Source organism: Schistocerca gregaria, chromosome X, assembly GCF_023897955.1.
Source record: "Schistocerca gregaria isolate iqSchGreg1 chromosome X, iqSchGreg1.2, whole genome shotgun sequence".
NCBI classification, from domain to species: Eukaryota; Metazoa; Arthropoda; class Insecta; order Orthoptera; family Acrididae; genus Schistocerca; species Schistocerca gregaria.
Genome location: NC_064931.1, coordinates 405,166,529 through 405,187,746, shown reverse-complemented (window position 1 = coordinate 405,187,746; position 21,218 = coordinate 405,166,529). Strand labels below are relative to the sequence as shown.

The window sequence follows — 21,218 nt, the reverse complement described above, 5'->3', positions numbered from 1 at the left end:
TTGTAAAAACAACAAATTTTTTAGTTTAACTTTCACAGTCTTTTAAGATAGGTCAGCACGGCTTTGCATCAATGTGTCTTAATTGCTGTACATAATCAGCTTCTTGTTCTACATGAGCCGGGAAATTTATATTACATTTATACAATTTTGCGTTTGAAAAACTAGACTAGGTATTGTAACAAGTGATGCAGGTAAGTGGTTGGAAAAAACAACAGTCAGCCAGGGAAACACACAATATATTTCAGTATATTGTAACCATTAATTACATTTGTTTTCACCTACATGCACATTTATCTGTTATACATACACTATATTTCTTAACATCCAACAGATGAAAAGGTACATTATGAAGGTGGTTAGGAATCCCAGTGGCTACTTATATTGTCTATTTCTTTTTAAACAAGAAGATCTTGAAATAACTTGGAAGAATGTATGCATCATAGTTAATTGTTATTCACTCAGGCGGGTTACATTAACTCATTCTTAATAAACATATTATAACTTATACCCCAACACAGTCTTCACTTGTGCAAATACAAATATTTCTCAGCCACTCCTGAAGTCATGAACAATCAAACCAACATTCATCCAAATCCGGTATGGAAACTGCACGCATGCAACCAAGCACTTACACACACACACAGACACACACACACACACACACACACACACACACACACACACACACACACACACACACACACACACATACAGTGCCTCTCAGTGAAACTAACAAGAAGAGAAAACCACATAATAATAATAATAATAATAATAATAATAATAAGACAAAATAAGAACATTTAAAATTAATGAAGTAATTATTATCATTAAAATATAAAAAGTTATTATAGAAATTACAACAGTGACATAGGAACTTTCAGTAACATAAACCTGCAGTACGTCTTCTACAAAGCAATACCTGCAACATTCTTCAAGGGCAGAGCTACTTTACTTTTGTCAGGGAATCAATAAGTATGATGAATGAATTTCACTCTTCTGTGGAGGTTAGTATCAAGGGGAGTCACCATCTGTATTGGTTTGCAGAACATTTTTTGGGGGGGAAAAAAAACTGGATGATAAACTACAGATTACGAAGAAATCTTGTTTGAAAATCTATTCAGAAGACTAGACAATGGTATATTCGCATTTTCTATTCTTCATTAAATGTTTATGTTGAAGACAACTTTAAATCATTCTGGGAAGAACTTATTAAACAACAGAACTGACCACTGCAAGTGGAATGTTTGTGTGAAAGGTGACGACAAAATGGCAAGTCAGGTCATTTCAGAATGGTTTCATATTTGAAGAAGAGTTTTAATAATGACACACACCTCTGAAACAGTTACACTACAGACACACAGATATATATCAACAGTTTTGATCAAGTGAAATATTTATAGGCAGAAAGTGGTTATTGCACTCTAACAATTTCTACTTCACTCGACCCATCAACTTTTATATTCTCTGTTACAACATGTAAGCACACTTATTACTCGAAATATAAAATTTTGTAATTTTATGACAGTTAATTCCTGCTACACAAAAAATAATTGGTTGTAACAACTTTTTGTTATAAAATGCTGAAATTAATCACAAACAGACACTTGATCACAAACTGTACAGTTCTCATATACAACTTTTCACATATTCTGAAGTATGTACATACACTCATATATGATTTATAGCAACACTAAAGAATATTAATTTATCGAAAACAATTTTAAAAAGATTTTTTTTACATAAATAAATCAAATTACTTTATTTCCAGTATTTCAACAAAATGTAGTAATTTATCCTTCTGTATCACCCAATGAAAGGAAATCTCATTTGTTTTAGAAAATTAATTCAGCTATTTATTTATTAATGTGCATTAACACTATTTTTAATCTGATATTTTATAGTCATTCTCTGGTATGTTTTATAGAACACGGTAACTTGAAAATTGACATTTTTCCTTTATGATTAATAAAATATTTGGCGAATTCTGAAGCTGACATCCAGAACAAATAAAATATTTTTAGGCTAGCAGTAATCTCTTTTACAATGAAAGAAGGCCATTTCATGAAGCCCTTAGGTATACCCAAAAATAAGCTGCAACTGGTCATAAATGTACGTCAGCCTACTGTTACAAGTTGTCAGCTATTTCAGATCAGTTGTATCCTCAGCATCCAGCATCTCCTCAATTTGATTCTCCCAGTTTGAGTCTTGTTGACTGTCTCCATCTGCAACCACTTCATAATCTTGTAGTTCTGCTTCTAGCTCTTTCTCCCACTCTTCTTCTGGAGGAGAGAGACAGATACGGAGGAAGCATAATGACAACAGAAAGCTAAACATCTAAAGGATACAGATGGGAGAATGGAATTGGAGAGGAAAGGATAAAATTAACTTGAATGACTTATGGTGTGAACAAAAATCTCTAAAACGAAATAACGTGCACCAGTAGTTGGAAATAATTTCCTGTCAAAGTTTTTTAAATTCTACTCTTGCTATTTATCTTAGCACGAGATCTGCAGCTTAACTACATCACATCTGCACTGTCTTGGTTTCCAAAAATGTGTAAGTACATTACAATTCTGGCATGAAAAGTGGTTACTTTCCATTTATCTACATACGATCACAACTTTCGTCTATGACTGCTACAGTAAGCTGCTCATTTTATAAATTGAGCAAGTAAAAACTATCCGGATGTAAACAAAGAATACTCCGTTTTCACAGTTTCTCTGCACCACCACTATTGTCTCAAACTGCTTCACAATTTTGAAAGTAAAAAATATCTGTCTTGTGCGCAGCTTTAAGCACAGTCTAATCCAGCCAGAACTACTTTGGACTTCAAAAACTAACTAAATAAACTGATAAAAGGTACAAATATTTAAGTACTTAAGCCTACAATTTATGTAGCACTGAGTTCTCCCATTAACTCAAATAAAATTAACTAAAATTAAGCAATGAACAAAAACTCCATCTGAACAGGCCTCATAAGGCCCAACTGCACCAACCAACCGTTGTGTCATCCTCTGCCAATAGGCATCACTGGATGTTGATACAGAGGGGCTTGTGGTCAGCACACCACAGCCGTTGTCAGTTTTTATGACCAGAGCCACTACTCCTCCATGAAGTAGCTCCTCAATTGGCCTCACAAGGGCTGAGTGCACCCCACTTGCCAACAGTGCTTGGCAGACTCTGATGGTCACCTGTCCAACTGCTTGTCGAGCCCAACAGTGCATAACTTCGGTGATCTGATGGGAACCAGTGCCACCACTGTGGCAAGGCCACTGGTGTAATGAAGAAAGTAACAGAAGGAAAATGGTAAACTGAAAATTGGATAACAAAAACTGCTGAAGAAACACCATTATTCACCTTACAAACATGAAATTGCAAGGGATAAACAGCACGCACTAAAAACTGTGACGAACGTTCACTTTTGCTCTTACTACTTTTTCGAGTGCCAAGAGACTGAAATGATTTGTCTTAACACAACTTCCTAGTATGGAACACAACAATGCACTCACCTTTTAAAATATGCCCAAAATGTATTGACAGGGTAGGAAATAACGCATGGGTATCATTTAAGAAAAATACACAGATGTGCTAAACTGCACAAGACCATCAGCTGACAGAAGTTAAAGGAGGGTAACACTGAGAACATGAAGCAAAAATTGTGATAAAGATAGTAAAATAGCAAAAGAAGACTATCCGGATGAGCATTAAAGACATATTTTAATGCCACAAACAGGAGCTGACCTAAGATCTGAAGCAAATAAAGATAACTGACCAACTGGCAACATAATAAGTCTACTTGCTGAAGAAAATTCCTGTGTTTGTAACACAGAGAAACAGTTGTCTCACAGGTATGACAAATAGCTATAGTTGCAACAGCGGTCAATGCTGTGAGTTTTGTGGAGAGCCTATTCACAACCTTAGTCACGCGTTTCAGTACATAGTGTTGAGATATGAACTTATACATGGACTGTAAACTGTGGTCAAGGAACACTTTATGCTACACAAGAGAACATAGAATTTTAAAAATAAAAGGCAATGTGATACAGCCTCTGCGTTAGACTAAAATGAGAAGGAATGAACAAATTCATTTCACAAATCTATAAATGGGCCAGTAGTGAGGGTAGTGCCCTTGTGCAAAAAACACTGCCTCTTTCAGCCTGTACACTGGATTACTATACTTCACTGTGGAAGTATGAGTGGGAGTGTGAACAACAACGAACTTTGTATCTTTGGCATGAGAGAAAGAAGGACACCAGGTACACTCTTGAAAATACAGCATCTTACTAGGCTTAAACACAGTAACCCTATTCTTCAACATTATGGATTACACTGGTTCCTCGAAATAAAACCATCCACACTATCCCTAGTTATATTCCATGATCTATGCATCATGTATATTGTCCTAGTCCATCTGTATTATGCCCATTTGGTAATTACATTCTCTGATAAGTAGAGTCCCATTCTATACCCCACATGTTCAATGCACCACCAATTTGAACACTGATAACAAATGCAAAACTGTCTACAGGCACAATGTCGCCCAAAAACTATGCTGCACGCAATCTTCCACCTCTTACACAAACTTGTTCATTAAAAAATTTACATGTACGTTAATAGCAATCACCTAAGTTGACTAACAGCCACTGAACACAGGGTTCCGTAAGCTGGGGTTACTTTGGCCCTTTATGGGCAATTTTTTTTTTAAATTTTCCCCCCTAAAATTACATCATCAGTATGGAGCAATCAAGGTAATATACATTTACAACACGTGAAGAGTGATCTACAAGGTTGTGAGTTCTATGAAGTGGTTCAGAGTTGGCAGTACTGGACAAACTGTTGTTCATAAAATATTTAACACCAATTACACCCCAGTAACTTCTGCCTGGAAGGTTAACATCAGTTATGCTAAAAATATGCTGAGTAATTTTGCATGCTGTCAGCATTAGGTAATAAGACGAGAAATGGTCATTTGTGTGAAATTCTATTAGTAAACATATTTACCCCTTCTTTAAAATGGTGCACATTTACAAAATATGGGGTTACTTTAGTCCAGGCCAAAGCAACCCCAAAATGAAGATGCAGTGGTGCTAGAATCTGATGGCAAATCTGAAAGTTTCTCTGATGTGCAAGTAGATGTCCAGCACCACAAAACATTGAAAGATAAATTATTAGTTGGGCAGTATGCTACAGTTTTATACAACTAAGAAGAATATTTGAGAACTGGAAAGACATGAGTGATGAAGGTGCTAAAGTGAACTCTATGGGGAAGTTGAAGTCCTACTGCAAACTGCCAGAAGAAAAGGGCAAACCATTTTATCCTTGGGAGAATTTGATATGAATTATCAGTCCCACCCGAATAACACAATTTGGCTATTTTCAAGTACCAGAACTTAAGTAAGCGTGCAATAAGGCTCATAGCCTTACTGTACAGTACCCTTAACATATGATATAATCTCTTTGCAAATACTTACCACAGTGTAACAAATAAGTTAAAAATGAATTAGTCACCTAACGAAATATACTACACTTTTATATTTACTGTATCACTCTCTTAGTAAGTTCAATTCCCATGTGCTTACCTTCAACATTTGGCAATTTATTTTTCTGCTCATGCTCCTAAATTCCATTCTAGTGACATTCATTGAATTTACTTTGTCCCAACATCATAGTAGTACTCTTCCATGAAGAAATGAGCAAGTGGGTTGAAACAGTCCCAACTGTAGGTAACATTGGCCCACTTACGTTTATGGAACTACAGCAACAAAAGTGATGTTTTTTGTTATTAACCTATTTAATTGATGGTACAAGCCTCTGACAATACTGGCAAAAAAATATTTAAATTTTCTCATTGTTGTTACCCTTTGGTTTCTTGCCACATTTAAAGAGCACAGTAATCTCAGTTTACAGTAACCCAGTCCATTATTCCAATGACTGAAGCAGAAACTTCATCAGCAGTGCACATAGGATACCTAAGTGGTTTTTACACTTAATCTTCATGAAACATTATCAGCCAATCATATTTTCTGTCAATTACATTTTCGTAAATATATGAAGTTCTTGTTAAAGTGTCCTCCACATTTACACTGGACCGTCCTTCCCCCATAATCCTCCAAACTCCGCCTATTTTGACCTTCTGCCCTATTCATAAAACAATGCACTTCCCTTTTACTTGCCAACACTCACTGGCTCTATGCCATATACTACACATAAAAATGATTGTTAAATAGGCATTATGTTTCCTAAAATATAATCTTTGACAGTTCATTAAAGTATTTAGTGTGTTCTGTTCCCTGCTTGCAACTTCACTTTGAAATTGAGTGGTGTTCCATCTTCTCTAGAACCGTAATTCATCAAAAGGTCACAAAACAATAGAATAAAAAACATATAATTCCAATGCATGAAACATCATGTCAAAAAAGAATGGCGAATTCAGTTATATTAATCAGCTTCACAGTCTTATTTGAATACATGAAATATATTTGATCAGTCATTTTGGGGTTAGAGATATATATTATTATGTCATAGGTTATCCTCAATTCAGACCTATAAACCTTTATTTTTTTCCTTCAAGCCAACAGTAAGAGCCACAGCCATTTACATTACAGAATTTTGCAGAGACCCAGCAGTCAGCGTAACACATTTTACTTCTGTTAGTTTCACGGCATAGCTATTTGTTTAATCTCTCATTAATCAGTTCTGTCTCCATTTCACACATAATAAGAAAATGCAACCAAAATCCAATGTAAGTCTGGCTTTGAGCATTAGAGAATCAAAAAGGTGCGTCTAGAAAATTATTTCCACAGTGCAAATGCGAGCATGCATTTAAATAATTGTTAATATTGTGACACAGCCATGCTCATTGAGGTAAACTATTACATTAACTAATGTATGAAAATTAGACTCAAGTGGCATCAAAGTGGCAGGAGACTTTACAGGAAATGGGGAAGGCCGTGTGTTCCATGCTTTTCTCCTTCTTCTTAGGCTGTAGAAAAAAGAGCAAACAGGAAGCCTCACCCTCTGGACTGAAAACTTCGTAATTTTTATACTAACAGAGTTTATTACATACAATAAATGGAACACCATGAGACCAGCACTTACCAGCACACCTGAGAATTGAGAAGTAACAGCACATTCTCACAATTATTGTATGCATATAAATCCATGAGCCCAACTTCATGAGTTCCATGAACGCACATTTATAAATGAACATACATGTTACATTTAGAATTACTTGTGCACAAGAGTTACACAAGACTAAATTATTAAAAGAAATGGTTGAAGCTATACAAATCGGTTGTAACAACAACTATCCATTTCTGTGGTGAGAAACGTATGGCAAAAGATATTATAGTTTTTTCCATTTTATTCTATATTTTTGCCTAATTATGAAGCTCTGTCTCTAACTCTAGAGTATTGAAAACTCAAATGACTGTACAACCAACATTTATTCATGAAAACAAACAATATGGTTTCTGGGATAAAAGAGCTCAAAGGATTCTGTAAATTTCTGAACTATCTTATTTAAAATTACTTTGGACACTGACTAGCATTTAGTAGTTGCATCAGTGAATTACATAGCATAACCATGATGCCCTTGCATTATACTGACCCAAAGAGAGTATTCACTTAAATGAAAAATGATCGAGAAGACCAACAGCAATCAACATTAATAATCAGTATTTGGTTAGTATCACAACACAATGGCAGCCACACACATGTCCAATAGTAAACAAATCATTTGGTTCAGGTACAGTACAGTCACATCAATTGTAACTGAAAGTAACACAAAAAAATTCTGTGAATTTATCATCAAATTAGCTAAGTTAGTTGCACAGAAAGTCAAATTATGTTTGTGACAATGTGAGAAAATAAAAATAAGTGAGAATTGACGTATTTCTTCTGAAGTATTGAAGTCTTTGTCCGAAATAAGGTATCCCATTTCTTACCAATAACATTTGTTTAATTACGTTTTGTGGTGTGTGCTTTGTCAGTCAGGTGGGTTGGAGATTTGTATTTCAGTTGTTTGGCAGCAATATTATCTTTTTAATGGAACTTAATATCAAATGGTTCAAATGGCTCTGAGCACTATGGGACTTAACATCTATGGTCATCAGTCCCCTAGAACTCAGAACTACTTAAACCTAACTAACCTAAGGACATCATGCAACACCCAGTCATCACGAGGCAGAGAAAATCCCTGACCCCAACAGGAATCTAACCCGGGGACCCAGAACTTAATATCTCGAGATTTTTATACATGTACACTAACCAAATAAATTCTCCCAGTACTTCAAGTGATGTATTAATCTTTTATAGTCCCCGTAAAAATTGGCAAGGGCAGAGGGATGGATTAAACTGGTGTTCTGGTCAGATGAAGGCAACACCTTTCGCTCCCATTACAGCCATGTTCCATACAACTTTGCAGCGTTGAAGCACGCCTCTAGATTGATGACTGCTATATTTTTTGAGGAGTACTATATCTTTTTACATGAATCCTGCTATGGCCATATGTATGGAACAGCAGGAGTAGTTGTGAATTCATTTTGCCAAAGAAAATAAAGAGCATTGATAAATGAGCAGAACAATGAAATGTAAAACAGCTTTTTGTCAGGAAATACCCCCCCCCCCCAAAAAAAAAGTGTACTTTGGTCCTCCACATTTTATTTTATATTTGTTGTGTCAGTGGAATAATGCATAACATAGGACATAAGACACCTTAACATGACACTGAAAAGGCAAGTTCTGGACACTAGGTATTACTCTGGAATGCTTTTAGAAAGGAACACAACCATAATCACTGTTGAGACATGCGTGGTACAATATGTCCCAGTCAGGATCACAACAGCCTCTGCTCATAGATGCTAATATCTCTCTGACAAGATGGGAGCCACGTAACAGCCAACATCATCAACAAACCCTCCAGTGCCTAATAGTGATCTGTGCTAAAGCACTCCAGCAGAAGCCTGCCTGCCAAAGTTCCATTACTAACACACAGGAAAGTGAGTCTGAGGTATGTAATATGGACACCATATTGTTTTCTTTTTCCATCTTAGTGTGATAGAAATTTGTAACTGTTTTGCATCGAACATTTCAGAGGTTGTTATTAAGTAGCTAAGTGGAAGGTAACTACTTTCAGTTTAGCCATGATCCAGAAGAAAAGATAAATTTTTGTTGAAATACAACCTACTTGAATTTACTTAAATTACATTCTCACATTCTTATATTCTGCATTTCTTTTTATTAATTGTAAATGTCACACTAGTGCATTATTTGTAATTCGCAAAAAGCAAGTAATGTAAGTCAGCTTCACATGACCGATAACAGAACAAATGTGTCACCATAAATCAGTTGCCACAGTGTATTTAACTGTGTGCACCACATAAATTAGCTAACTTTCTTTTACTTTCCAAATGGATTGGACAATGACAGTTCAATAAGGATGAGTAAGGAATTTAGTTATCATTTCAAGGAACCGTCATACCATTCACTTTAAATGCTGTAGTAATATCATAAAAAACTTATCAAACAGTTAGATGAAGCACCCTGCTGCTCACAAATACGAGCCAGTTGTTTGAACCGCTATGCCACCCTTGTCTGTATACCCTTATAGTACAAATTTACATGCCAGTTGAGAGAAGTGTCCTATTAACTGGACAGTTGCATTTATGGATATGAATTAACAGATTTTCAAGGAAGCTGTACTAGCAGCAACTGAGCTTACATTAATTCTTCTTTGAAGCATTGTTATTTAACCATTCAATATTTTTAATTATATTAGAATACCATGTCTACAAAGGAACGGTTCCATTCTCTTGAAGAAGGGCTCACGAATGTGTTCCCTAAATAGTTTTAACTGATAAGAAAAATCTCATTGCTACTGGCCGTAACTGGTGATCGTGCATATGCGTAACACGCGCGCGTGCGCCCACACACACACACACGCACACACGACTAGACTGCTGAAACTGTGCACCATGTTTACCGCACATGATGTCAAACAAGTTAGTTATATTTCTCCATTAAAGACAGTTCATTAAAAAATGAAACTATTGTATTTACAGGTAATATATTCCAGTTTCATTTCATATGGAATGGGAACACAGGTGAAAGAGGTGATCATGTTTCTGCACAAATTACACGCATTTTTGCATTACTTTCAAATATTTATGTCTCATCCATAAAAGACTTATTAATACTTTCTGTTAACTAAACTTATCACAAATAGTGTACACATTTAGGAGGAAGTACCATATTTTTATAATTAACTCGCAACTCACATTATAAAGACCAACTCTGAAATAGTATTTACTTACCTCATTAAGTTGGTACGTAAGTAATTCTTGCTATTCAGCTGTGTGTCCTAAGAATGTGAACAGGCACACACAAGTACAGACGCAAATCAAACTGAACTAACCCTGAATTCCACACTTAATTTCTACTTTGAGGTCTCCCTTGACTGTAATGAACTTTGTGAGTCAATATATTATCTGTGTCAGACTAAGTAAAAAAAAATCTGTGTTTACAAAATCTACACAACAAATTATGATTTTAAATTAAACTAAAACTAAATGCAGCTAGAAAAAAACATTATAGTTACGAGAGAGAGAGAGAGAGAGAGAGAGAGAGAGAGAGAGAGAGAGAGAGAGAGAAATTTCAACACTCCAAACAAGGAGTTCTTTTGCCCTGAAGGACAGAAGCGCACAGCTGAAGAGAGACTGTTTTGAAGATCACGTGGAACTGTCACTCAGGGTCCTGAATAAAAGCAAGTGGGAAGGGGCAAGATGTACATTCAGGTTCCCTTCTTTTAGTGTGATATCTGGATGTGACTTCTTCCATCTGAAACCTTTAAAGTACCTTTCTTCTATTTCTCTGGACACACAAATACCTTGGTCTAATACTATAAATTATTTTGCCTTTCTGCTGAGACACTCACTCTCCACCTGCTTCTCTGCAAAGTTGGGAGGCCATGCTTGTTGGTAATAAAATAATAAAACATATGTGAAACAGTGTTTTAGAGAGAGAGAGAGAGAGAGAGAGAGAGAGAGAGAGAGCTATTACTATTTTGTTTTATCATGGAGCTCTCTAAAGAGATCACATATCACCAAGCAAAATCATACACTCCAGCTCCCAGTAGTCAAACTACAAGTATCCTATAGTACTTACTTTGTTGACAAAAAAATATATAATGACTTACTTTCAATAACCATATTTTTTTCGCATCCATAAAAATACAATCCTCAGAGTGTAATGAGCATTTGATGTCAAGATTCTCGCAGACAAAAAATTTGGGAGGGGAGGGGGGGATGCATGGGAATGGAGAGGAGGAGGAGGAGGAGGAGGAGGAGGAGGAGGAGGAGAAAGAGAAGAAGGGGAGGAGGAGGATGGGACTTCCTTGCATATTTTTGAGAGTTAATTGAGAAGCTTCTTGAAGCACCTTCCAAATCAGATTTTCTGGTAGTTCTCAGACACCATTTAACTTCTGGTCTAGATTCCATATGCAATATTCCTGAATACTGTGTGCAGGTGTGTTCTGAACTATCTCTCTTATAGATCAAGTGCAGTCCCCAGAACTGTACAAACTAACTGGGAACTTTTAACTGATTTACTTAAGAGAGAAACTGTATGGTCATTAATGCTTCCATTAATTTTGGCTTTATCTTTAACCCCCCCCCCCCTCCCCCCCAAAGATACAATACAGAATGGTGGTCACTGTGTTACTGCTAATGAGTAAATGTCTTTGCCGCCAATTTTCCCTTGGTGGGAAGACTGGAATCAATATACATTACACAAACCGGTGTGTGTGTGTGTGTGTGTGTGTGTGTGTGTGTGTGTGTGTGTGTGTGGCAAATTTTAGGAATGTAACATACACTATTCCAGACAGCTGTAACTGTCAGATCATTTTCTCCGAGACAACTTTTTAAATTTAGAGATTATTATTAAATTTAGAGATGAACAAATTGAATGTGATAGTAAATTTCTCAGTACATCGTAACAAGATTACTTAACTTGAGAAGACAAGGAAGGCAAGCCACACATGACAGTGATGACTTCGCAAAGCATTGGCAATATGTATATTTCAGTAAAATGTCATACAATGCCTTTCATTATTTTTGAATTTCCCAAGCAATGGAACCAGAAGTTCATCTTGATGAGACAGTTTTCATAAACAGTAAAAATATTAATCATTCATACAAACGATAAGCTAGAAGTAACTCTGCTTTCAGTGCCATCACTGATTTCTGACCTACTTCACTACCACCTAGCACTCTCTTCACAAATATTACTGCAAGATCATTTCTGTTTCACATATTACAACATTCACTATTTGTCAGACATTTTGATGGAATACGGTCATGGAAAGGCACAGTCAGTCAGTACTTCAATACACAGGAAATAAACTGATGGTCCTCATATCTAGGTTAGGAATAGCAGCAAAAGCTTAACAATGCCATATTTCCATTGCATGCTCTATTTTGTTTCAAAATGCTTACAAAACTTCAGCAGCCCATTACTCGGTATTTAAAAACATACATGACATATAAAAATGGAGACAGAATGTGATAAAATAAGCAGTGTTAGTCTTCAGAAATATTAAGCGATGTTGGACAATACTACTTCATATATGCGCAGTACTGTAAATATATGATCATAACATTCCAAAGCCATGCACAAAAGCAGCAAGCAATCATTCATGCAAACGTATTAAGAAATGTCAAACCTTACTCTCTCGAAAGTGGGATAGTACTAGCAGTACCAGACAAACACAGATCACATTTGCCAGCTGGTTCTTGTATAAAACGTCCTCTCCCCCCTCCCCCTTCCCACTGGCCCTCTGAAGTGGTATACTAAAAAGCAAAGTCCATCTCGTGTCAGTTACGGGTAAACTGAGATACAAAACATTATTTAACAACTAGGAAGTCATCAAACAATTCTCATCTGAATTACCACAGTCGCACACACTCTGGGCAATCTATACTGTTCAATGCCTTGGTTATATGCGTTCCTACTGCTCATTACACCAATTGTTCAGCATTCCTTGCATTAAATTGATCAGTTAAATATATACTTAAACCAATAAGATATCAACTATTTCCTGGCAGGAAAAATTGGGAATATGATACATGATATTTACCAGAAGAAAAAAATTTACACTGGGAACACTGGCAATATGCAAAATGCACAAATATACTATTCTGTGAAAGCTGCACAACAAAGATTAATCTACACTATACAACTATCCACAGAATAGGTCTGCTCAGTTATTTTACTTACCATTCCTTTTGTCAGGATCCATACCGAGTTTTTTCATACCCTCTCGAACCTCCTCTAAGTCCCTGGAACTTGCCTGGAATGTGTCTGACACAAACTCGTGAGAGGGGCTGTCTGCAGGTGCTTGTTCCGCAACAGGTACTTCATGGGGTTGGGGTTTTGCTACATAAGACAAACAGCCAACATCGACATTCACAGCAAATTATGGGGGTGAATAATGGAAACAGTGCAAGCAAACACTGAAAACATGCACTCTGTAAAAATAGAACTTAAAATTCATGCCACTTAATACAATTTGATAGCTACTACTGGTCTCTTTTACTCAGTTTCCAACATTAAAAAACTAATAAATATGGAAAGGTATCATTACCTACCAATAGTGCATATTATTCTGTACCACTAGCTACAACACTGATATCACGATTTACACAGCATTTCTACAAGTTATTTCTGTCTACATAATGGTAACTGCACTCAAATGAGCTAAACTCTCCTGAATAATATATAAAGTGAGCAGTTTGTGACTACAAAATTGTCATTTTCTCACCCTTTCAATTATCCAAAGAAGTGTGTCATAGGGTATGGCGCAAACAGAATGAAAAATATATTTCCCAACACTGTTGATGGAAAATCAAGTGGCTAAAAGATAAAAGGCAGTGTAGTTTCATATGTACTTCCTTGCATCATGAAACAAAATTGTTGAAAAGGTTTACTCTATAAGAGTAACTAAAACATCATATTTTTATTTCAAGGTGCAATTCACATTACAGGAACAATAAAAATCGTTCAGTGAGACTAATACTTCTGTTCCACAGCAAAATTACAGGGTGGTGGTTGATGGCACCAGTTATAAAACTTGAATAAATTCTTACATACAGTCAACTCTAGAGGGAAGTTTTAAGGGCCATAAGACTGACATGTCACTGACACATTAACTTCTTAAATGCATGGAAACCATCACCAGCAATATAAAATATATGGAATTACAAGGTGATGGAGAAGTATGTGGTAAAATCTGTACACGCAAATGCTTCTTTGTGATGAAAATCTGTAAAACACAGTTCTTACGTACGTGTTGGACATGTGTAAGTTCTAAAAGGACACATGGAGGGTATTTGTATGTCATTTTGTTGGTCAAATTACTGTTACAATTTCTTTCATTAATTACATTTGTGTGAACATAAAATGAACTCAATTTTTACATATTCCATTGTATCCAATACCGCTCTATGTAGACATAATCATCTCATTTAGTGCACAGTATCTGTTTTGGCCAGGTTTTATGGCCCGTATGATTTGTACATAATAGCATTTAATGTAGTGGTACATTTAACATAACAAAATCAAATTATATTAAATGAAACAAACTGATATGAACATGAGATGTGACAATCAATTGTGTACCAGCTTACAACTTCTTCCTACCAACACCAAAAAACATTTTTTTTTTAATTAACTCGACGATTTTCTGTTTGGTATATACACTCCTGGAAATGGAAAAAAGAACACATTGACACCGGTGTGTCAGACCCACCATACTTGCTCCGGGCACTGCGAGAGGGCTGTACAAGCAATGATCACACGCACGGCACAGCGGACACACCAGGAACCGCGGTCTTGGCCGTCGAATGGCGCTAGCTGCGCAGCATTTGTGCACCGCCGCCGTCAGTGTCAGCCAGTTTGCCGTGGCATACGGAGCTCCATCGCAGCCTTTAACACTGGTAGCATGCCGCGACAGCGTGGACGTGAACCATATGTGCAGTTGACGGACTTTGAGCGAGGGTGTATAGTGGGCATGCGGGAGGCCGGGTGGACGTACCGCCGAATTGCTCAACACGTGGGGCGTGAGGTCTCCACAGTACATCGATATTGTCGCCAGTGGTCGGCGGAAGGTGCATGTGCCCGTCGACCTGGGACCGGACCGCAGCGACGCACGGATGCACGCCAAGACCGTAGGATCCTACGCAGTGCCGTAGGGGACCGCACCGCCACTTCCCAGCAAATTAGGGACACTGTTTCTCCTGGGGTATCGGCGAGGACCATTCGCAACCGTTTCCATGAAGCTGGGCTACGGTCCCGCACACCGTTAGGCCGTCTTCCGCTCACGCCCCAACATCGTGCAGCCCGCCTCCAGTGGTGTCGTGACAGGCGTGAATGGAGGGACGAATGGAGACGTGTCGTCTTCAGCGATGAGAGTCGCTTCTGCCTTGGTGCCAATGATGGTCGTATGCGTGTTTGGCGCCGTGCAGGTGAGCGCCTCAATCAGGACTGCATACGACCGAGGCACACAGGGCCAACACTCAGCATCATGGTGTGGGGAGCGATCTCCTACACTGGCCGTACACCTCTGGTGATCGTCGAGGGGACACTGAATAGTGCACGGTACATCCAAACCGTCATCGAACCCATCGTTCTACCATTCCTAGACCAGCAAGGGAACTTGCTGTTCCAACAGGACAATGCACATCCGCATGTATGCCGTGCCACCCAACGTGCTCTAGAAGGTGTAAATCAACTACCCTGGCCAGCAAGATCTCCGAATCTGTCCCCCATTGAGCATGTTTGGGACTGGATGAAGCGTCGTCTCATGCGGTCTGCACGTCCAGCACGAACGCTGGTCCAACTGAGGCGCCAGGTGGAAATGGCATGGCAAGCCGTTCCACAGGACTACATCCAGCAACTCTACGATCGTCTCCATGGGAGAATAGCAGCCTGCATTGCTGCGAAAGGTGGATATACACTGTACTAGTGGCGACATTGTGCATGCTCTGTTGCCTGTGTGTATGTGCCTGTGGTTCTGTCAGTGTGATCATGTGATGTATCTGACCCCAGGAATGTGTCAATAAAGTTTCCCCTTCCTGGGACAATGAATTCACGGTGTTCTTATTTCAATTTCCAGGAGTGTAGAATCACTTGAGTTACATAAAATTTGTAATTTTTCATATAACACAGAGAGGGATCAGCTTCCACAGCACACCTTCAGCTTCACTTCTCACCAAATGGCAAATCAAATAGTCACAGAAAGAAGAGGGAGCATTAGGGTTTCACACGGTATACAAGCGACGGGGTCATGAGAGAGAGAGAGAGAGAGAGAGAGAGAGAGAGAGAGAGAGAGAGAGAGAGAGAGAGAGAGAGAGAAGTGGTAAAGCTAGGGCCAGTGTTCTTTTCAAAGGAACCATACCAGACTTTTCCTTCAGCAGTTTAGGGAAATTACAGAAAAATCTGTATTTGGATTGTCAGGTGCGTATTTGAAGCCTAGTACAGTGTTTTAGCATTACCCCATGAAGTAACAGTGCACACCGAATGGTGCTAAGCAAAATTAATTGATTGAATCCTTTATGCAAAATGAACTGTTTGCAACATAATTACTGCGTTTAATGTAAATAACGCGTTCTCTCTCCTGAACTACAAAGTGCAGCATTGTGTGTCACTGCTATCACAATGTCGTTGTTGTTGTTGTTGTTGTTGGTGGTGGTGGTGGTGGTAGTGGTGGTGGTGGTGGTGGTGGTGGTGGTGCTGTTTTTAAGGCCAAAATTCATGAGCAACTGTGTCCATAAGGGACATGTAAGTCTTGCCTTTAATTGCAGGACACTTTTTTTGTTAATCTTCCAGAAAAAGTGTTCCAGCAACGATCTGTATTTCCTCAGATCTGTCAGTTATGCTGGGAACATTTCTTTCCATTTCCAAAAGTAATTAATAATATTAGAGATAGCTGATTGCATATTTCTCATAGTTTGATGATTACCTTTTATGGAGGAGTGCCAGTAATTCCTAGAGAAGAATTTCTTTTCATGGTCCTGTAGAAATGCCTATGTTAGAAACTTTTCTGACACATTAATAACTCATCTGCCATTCCAGTTCCACAATATCTATGATCTTTCTAGTTCTTATGACACCTATGTTGTTATTGTTGTTGTTCTTTTTCCCTCATTGTTACTGGTTTCATTTATAAACATTAATTGTACAAGAACAAAAATTATGACTGTTTGGCATTAAATCTTTAATTAGTATGAAGGAAGTGTCTAAACAACTTTCTATTTGAAAGTTTATTACATGCATCACAGTATTAAACTATGGTAACCTGATTTTATGCTGTCTTCCAAAAAACAAGAAGAAATTGTGTACTGCATGCACACTATTATTTCCGATTTTTGTTTCAGTTGGGAGCTATAGTTACCTAGTAAACTGTTCCATCAGTCTCTTTGTTCCGAAGAGAATGTTACTTCCATAAGTTAAAGCTGGAAAATAACTGATGAAACAGTCCAATGATTTAAACAGTAGATGCCAAAGAGTCTGGAAGATTTTTCATATTTAAACGTTGCACTAGCCTACAAACAAGCCTGACTGGTGAGAAAATAATAAAAAAAGAGACAGTTGGACCAAGATACAATTTTTCGTATCACTATTTTGTGGAAGGCTTTACAATTGGAAGACAAAATGCTAATGAGTGTATACAGTATTGTAGAAAAAAGGTATCAAAACAACTCTGCAAATTAAATGCTTTACCATAGTGTAGTACATAAAGCACGTGAGTGTGTCACAAACTGCAAGATTGCTATAGAATGATATGACAGATTTTGTGTGCACAGCTTTGAAATTGATGAACAATACTGGTTAAAGGATGAAATCCAGCAACAACAGTCCCAATGATGGACAAGAATTCATTCCCACATGAGAAGGCAAGCAATTTAATCAGCAAAGGAATTCTTGCACATATCTACAATGAGGAGTCAGTATATTTTGATAACCCACCAAATAACCTTCAGTACAAGCAGAAGGCACTACCGGAGTGGTGTGTGCCTGTTTTGATAACAAAAAATACAATACAGTTGTAAAATATGTTCTGACACATTGTCAGTAAATTAATTACTGGGATGACACTTTTACAGTAGAGAGATATAGAAATAAGTTTGAAACAAATTTTAAAATTGAAAAGCCCATGAAACTGTACATGCTTATATCATAAAACCTAGAAATTTTATTTTTACTTCTGTAATCTACAACATTATTTTTTAATCTTAATATCTAATAAACACAATTATTTTAGAAAAGGCTAATTGTGATCAAGACGAGAACAGGACATGAGTTACAATCCAGTAATTTTCAGAGACGAACTGAACTCTCACGACAAAACACTTTTCGCTGAAAGATCAGGAGACTACAGAAATACTGATGGAACAATGCTCTGGTACAATAAATAAAAGGATCAAACAAGTATAAAAAATATGTTTACTTCTCAGCTGAGAATAATGGTAATGTCGTAAAGTGAAATTTTGCCCCAGCAAGAAGCAATGAAGAAACTTTTTCAAAGTACACAGTTGCTGTATGCTAAACTGTGCACATTTGCCAGAATATCACCATTAAGAGCTGAATGTGGTATTCTGCTAAATCGGAAGGTGTAAGAAATTTACATGCATCCCAATAATGAATCATATCTATGAATACTATCTGCAGTGGGATGACTGATCAGATAAGAAACACCAAGATATAACTAAATCATGTTGTTGTGATGAAAAAATAGAATTTTGACCACTCACAGACTTTCAAAATTGCATGTAAATTTGGCTGTGAAAATGTAGACAAGAAGATAATTTCATTCAAGTAATGTACTGTGTAATTGTAAGCACTATGCAGTTTGTTACATCAAGCAATGCATTAACAGACAGCATATGGTTCTCACTATTACACGCATCTGCACAGATTGTTGGTAAGTGTAGGTACAGCTCATAAATGTTGAGGAAGATTTACACTATGTGATATCTGAAAATATTTGACACACTTCACTGATTATCTAGAATGTCCGTATTAACCCTAGCCTTTCATACAATCCTTAATTTCTGGATTTATGTCACTATACTGCACAAAATTATCAATCTGATCACATTAAACTCCTTCAGCAGAACAAGATTCTTGTACAACTGTATAACACTGTAAATATACATAATGAATTAAGAAACAGTAACAGTGAAAGTGAAAAAAGATTCTGCATCTGAATATGTCTTCATCAAGGAGATGTTGACATGCCTCATAGTGAGATGGAGAATATATAGGTGATATTGGTAAAAGAGACATAAAACAAGAAAGGAAAGAGAAACAACAAATACAACATTTAAAAGTTGATGAGTGGTATTAAAAGATTTCTTTTTATGTCAGTTCTGCTTTCGGACAGAAATTACCAGGCCATTTAATTGTAATTAAAGAACAGGTCCCCACAATCAAGGTAGTTGAAGAAATTGTGAAAAACGACATAAATCAAAACGTGCACATATTGCATCCAATGATTATTGTGTCAGAAGATACAAAGTGAAAAGGAGACAGGTCATGTTATGGCATCTAATTTCAGAACATACAAGATAATTACTGCTGCAATCCCATGGGGATGAGGCAGATGAAATCATAAATTGGTGGACAATTACATGATTGTTTCACGGTCTTTACAGCCTACAAGTCCAAATGTCATATGCGAAGTTACTTGCACTGTGTTGTGATTATTTAAAAGTTGTCAGATAAATGAGAAGTATTGCTGTTAAGTACATTATGTTCAGTAAATTCAATTCAGTGACAGCTCATTCAAACAGCTAAGAATTAATGCACTCTTTGGAGTGTTGTTCAACTTTCTAATTAACACAAAAAGTTATATAACCAATTTTTGTTTGTTTGTAGGTATCTCTCTGCAGTCCTAGTACACACTGAAATCCCCACAGCACAGTACCATAACACTTTGCTACAGGAGCCCAAACAAAATGTTGCAGTGCACTGATAAAGGGGAGTACTGTTCAGTAATTTGTTTTCTGTATTTGAAGGGGAACACTGCTCCAAAATTCATGCCTAGTTGGTGGATCTGTACAGCAATGATGCACCGTCATACAGTGAGGTCAAATAAGTCTAAATGATAAAAAACAAATTAGCAGGACATTTGTAAAAATCCTTGACAAACTGAGGATTTCAAGAGACATGGACATAACGTCACTTTTAGATCAGCGTATCAAAATCAAGGTGAAAGTGGAAAAAATGAAAACTGGTCATTCATTAATTTTTGACATTTTGCAAAAAATTTTGAACATGATGAATAACATTACCTACTGGGTTCTGTAACTGTTTACAACTACTGAAAACACCCACAACATCAAGGCAGCAACTAAATTGTGGGAGGTGCCTTAGGCCAATCAAAATCACTTTTTCAGTATCGCAGTCATCATGGATTAATACTGGATACATCACAATGACCACGAGACCAAGGAGCAAAGCAATTGGCAGCAACATGTGGATTCACAACCATCCCTCAAGCAAGATTATGACGAGTGTTTAGGGATGCCATGGTGGTGTGCAACAGCCTATGTTCACAAGGGGCAAATCAACACAGGCAAATGCTGTGGAAATTCCTTGACAAGGATGTGGGAAGCTGTTATGACATATCATGTTAGGAGACTGTCCAAGGGGGTGTTTTTGCTCCATGACAGTGCCCCACCTCATTCTGAACATGACAGTCACACATGCTGTTTCTTTGGGCTACCAAATTTTGCCTCACCCTCTCATATTCTCCTGACTTCTATCAGTTTTCCAGACTGACAAACCCATTGCGTAGCACCATCCACGTATGATGAGATAGTAATTTCGTAAGTGGATCATTTATTGAACAGCCAAGATATAGATTTCTAAACCCAAGGTTTCCACCAAGTCAGCCATCAAGAGGAGAAAAAAATGGTGAACTGAACACTGAATATGTGAGCAGGACAAATACCATTACCAAGTTTCATAGTCCTAATTTGATTTTTTTTTTGTTTCGAGGTGATATTTATTTATGACTAACTGTCTAACGTCTCTTCACCTCCAGAGCAGCAGTTTGTGGCTTTGTCATTGTGTCCTAAAATGCAGTCATTAGTTTTATCTGAATCTGTCCCTGGACATTAGATTCTCTGCTAATTGTGTCATGGAGATAATCTGCTGCC

The 21,218-nt window shown here is 37.3% G+C and overlaps 1 protein-coding gene across 10 annotated transcripts in view; it reads right to left on the bottom strand.

The window, feature by feature from the left end:
• Positions 1-220: 220 nt before the first annotated feature.
• Positions 221-21,218, bottom strand: part of LOC126297640 (synapse-associated protein of 47 kDa-like) — a 325,546-nt gene continuing 304,548 nt past the window's right edge. For 4 of the 10 annotated variants that reach the window (XM_049988666.1, XM_049988667.1, XM_049988671.1 and 1 more), the window contains exons 8-9: positions 13,273-13,431; positions 221-2,279 (exon numbers count right to left, since the gene is read on the bottom strand). In XM_049988666.1, the coding sequence (XP_049844623.1) occupies positions 2,140-2,279; positions 13,273-13,431 (299 nt within the window). In that variant the 3' untranslated portion in view covers positions 221-2,139. Of the gene's footprint in view, positions 6,983-13,272; positions 13,432-21,218 lie in introns of all 10 variants that reach the window. The other 6 variants (XM_049988670.1, XM_049988672.1, XM_049988673.1 and 3 more) reach the window with 4 other exon arrangements.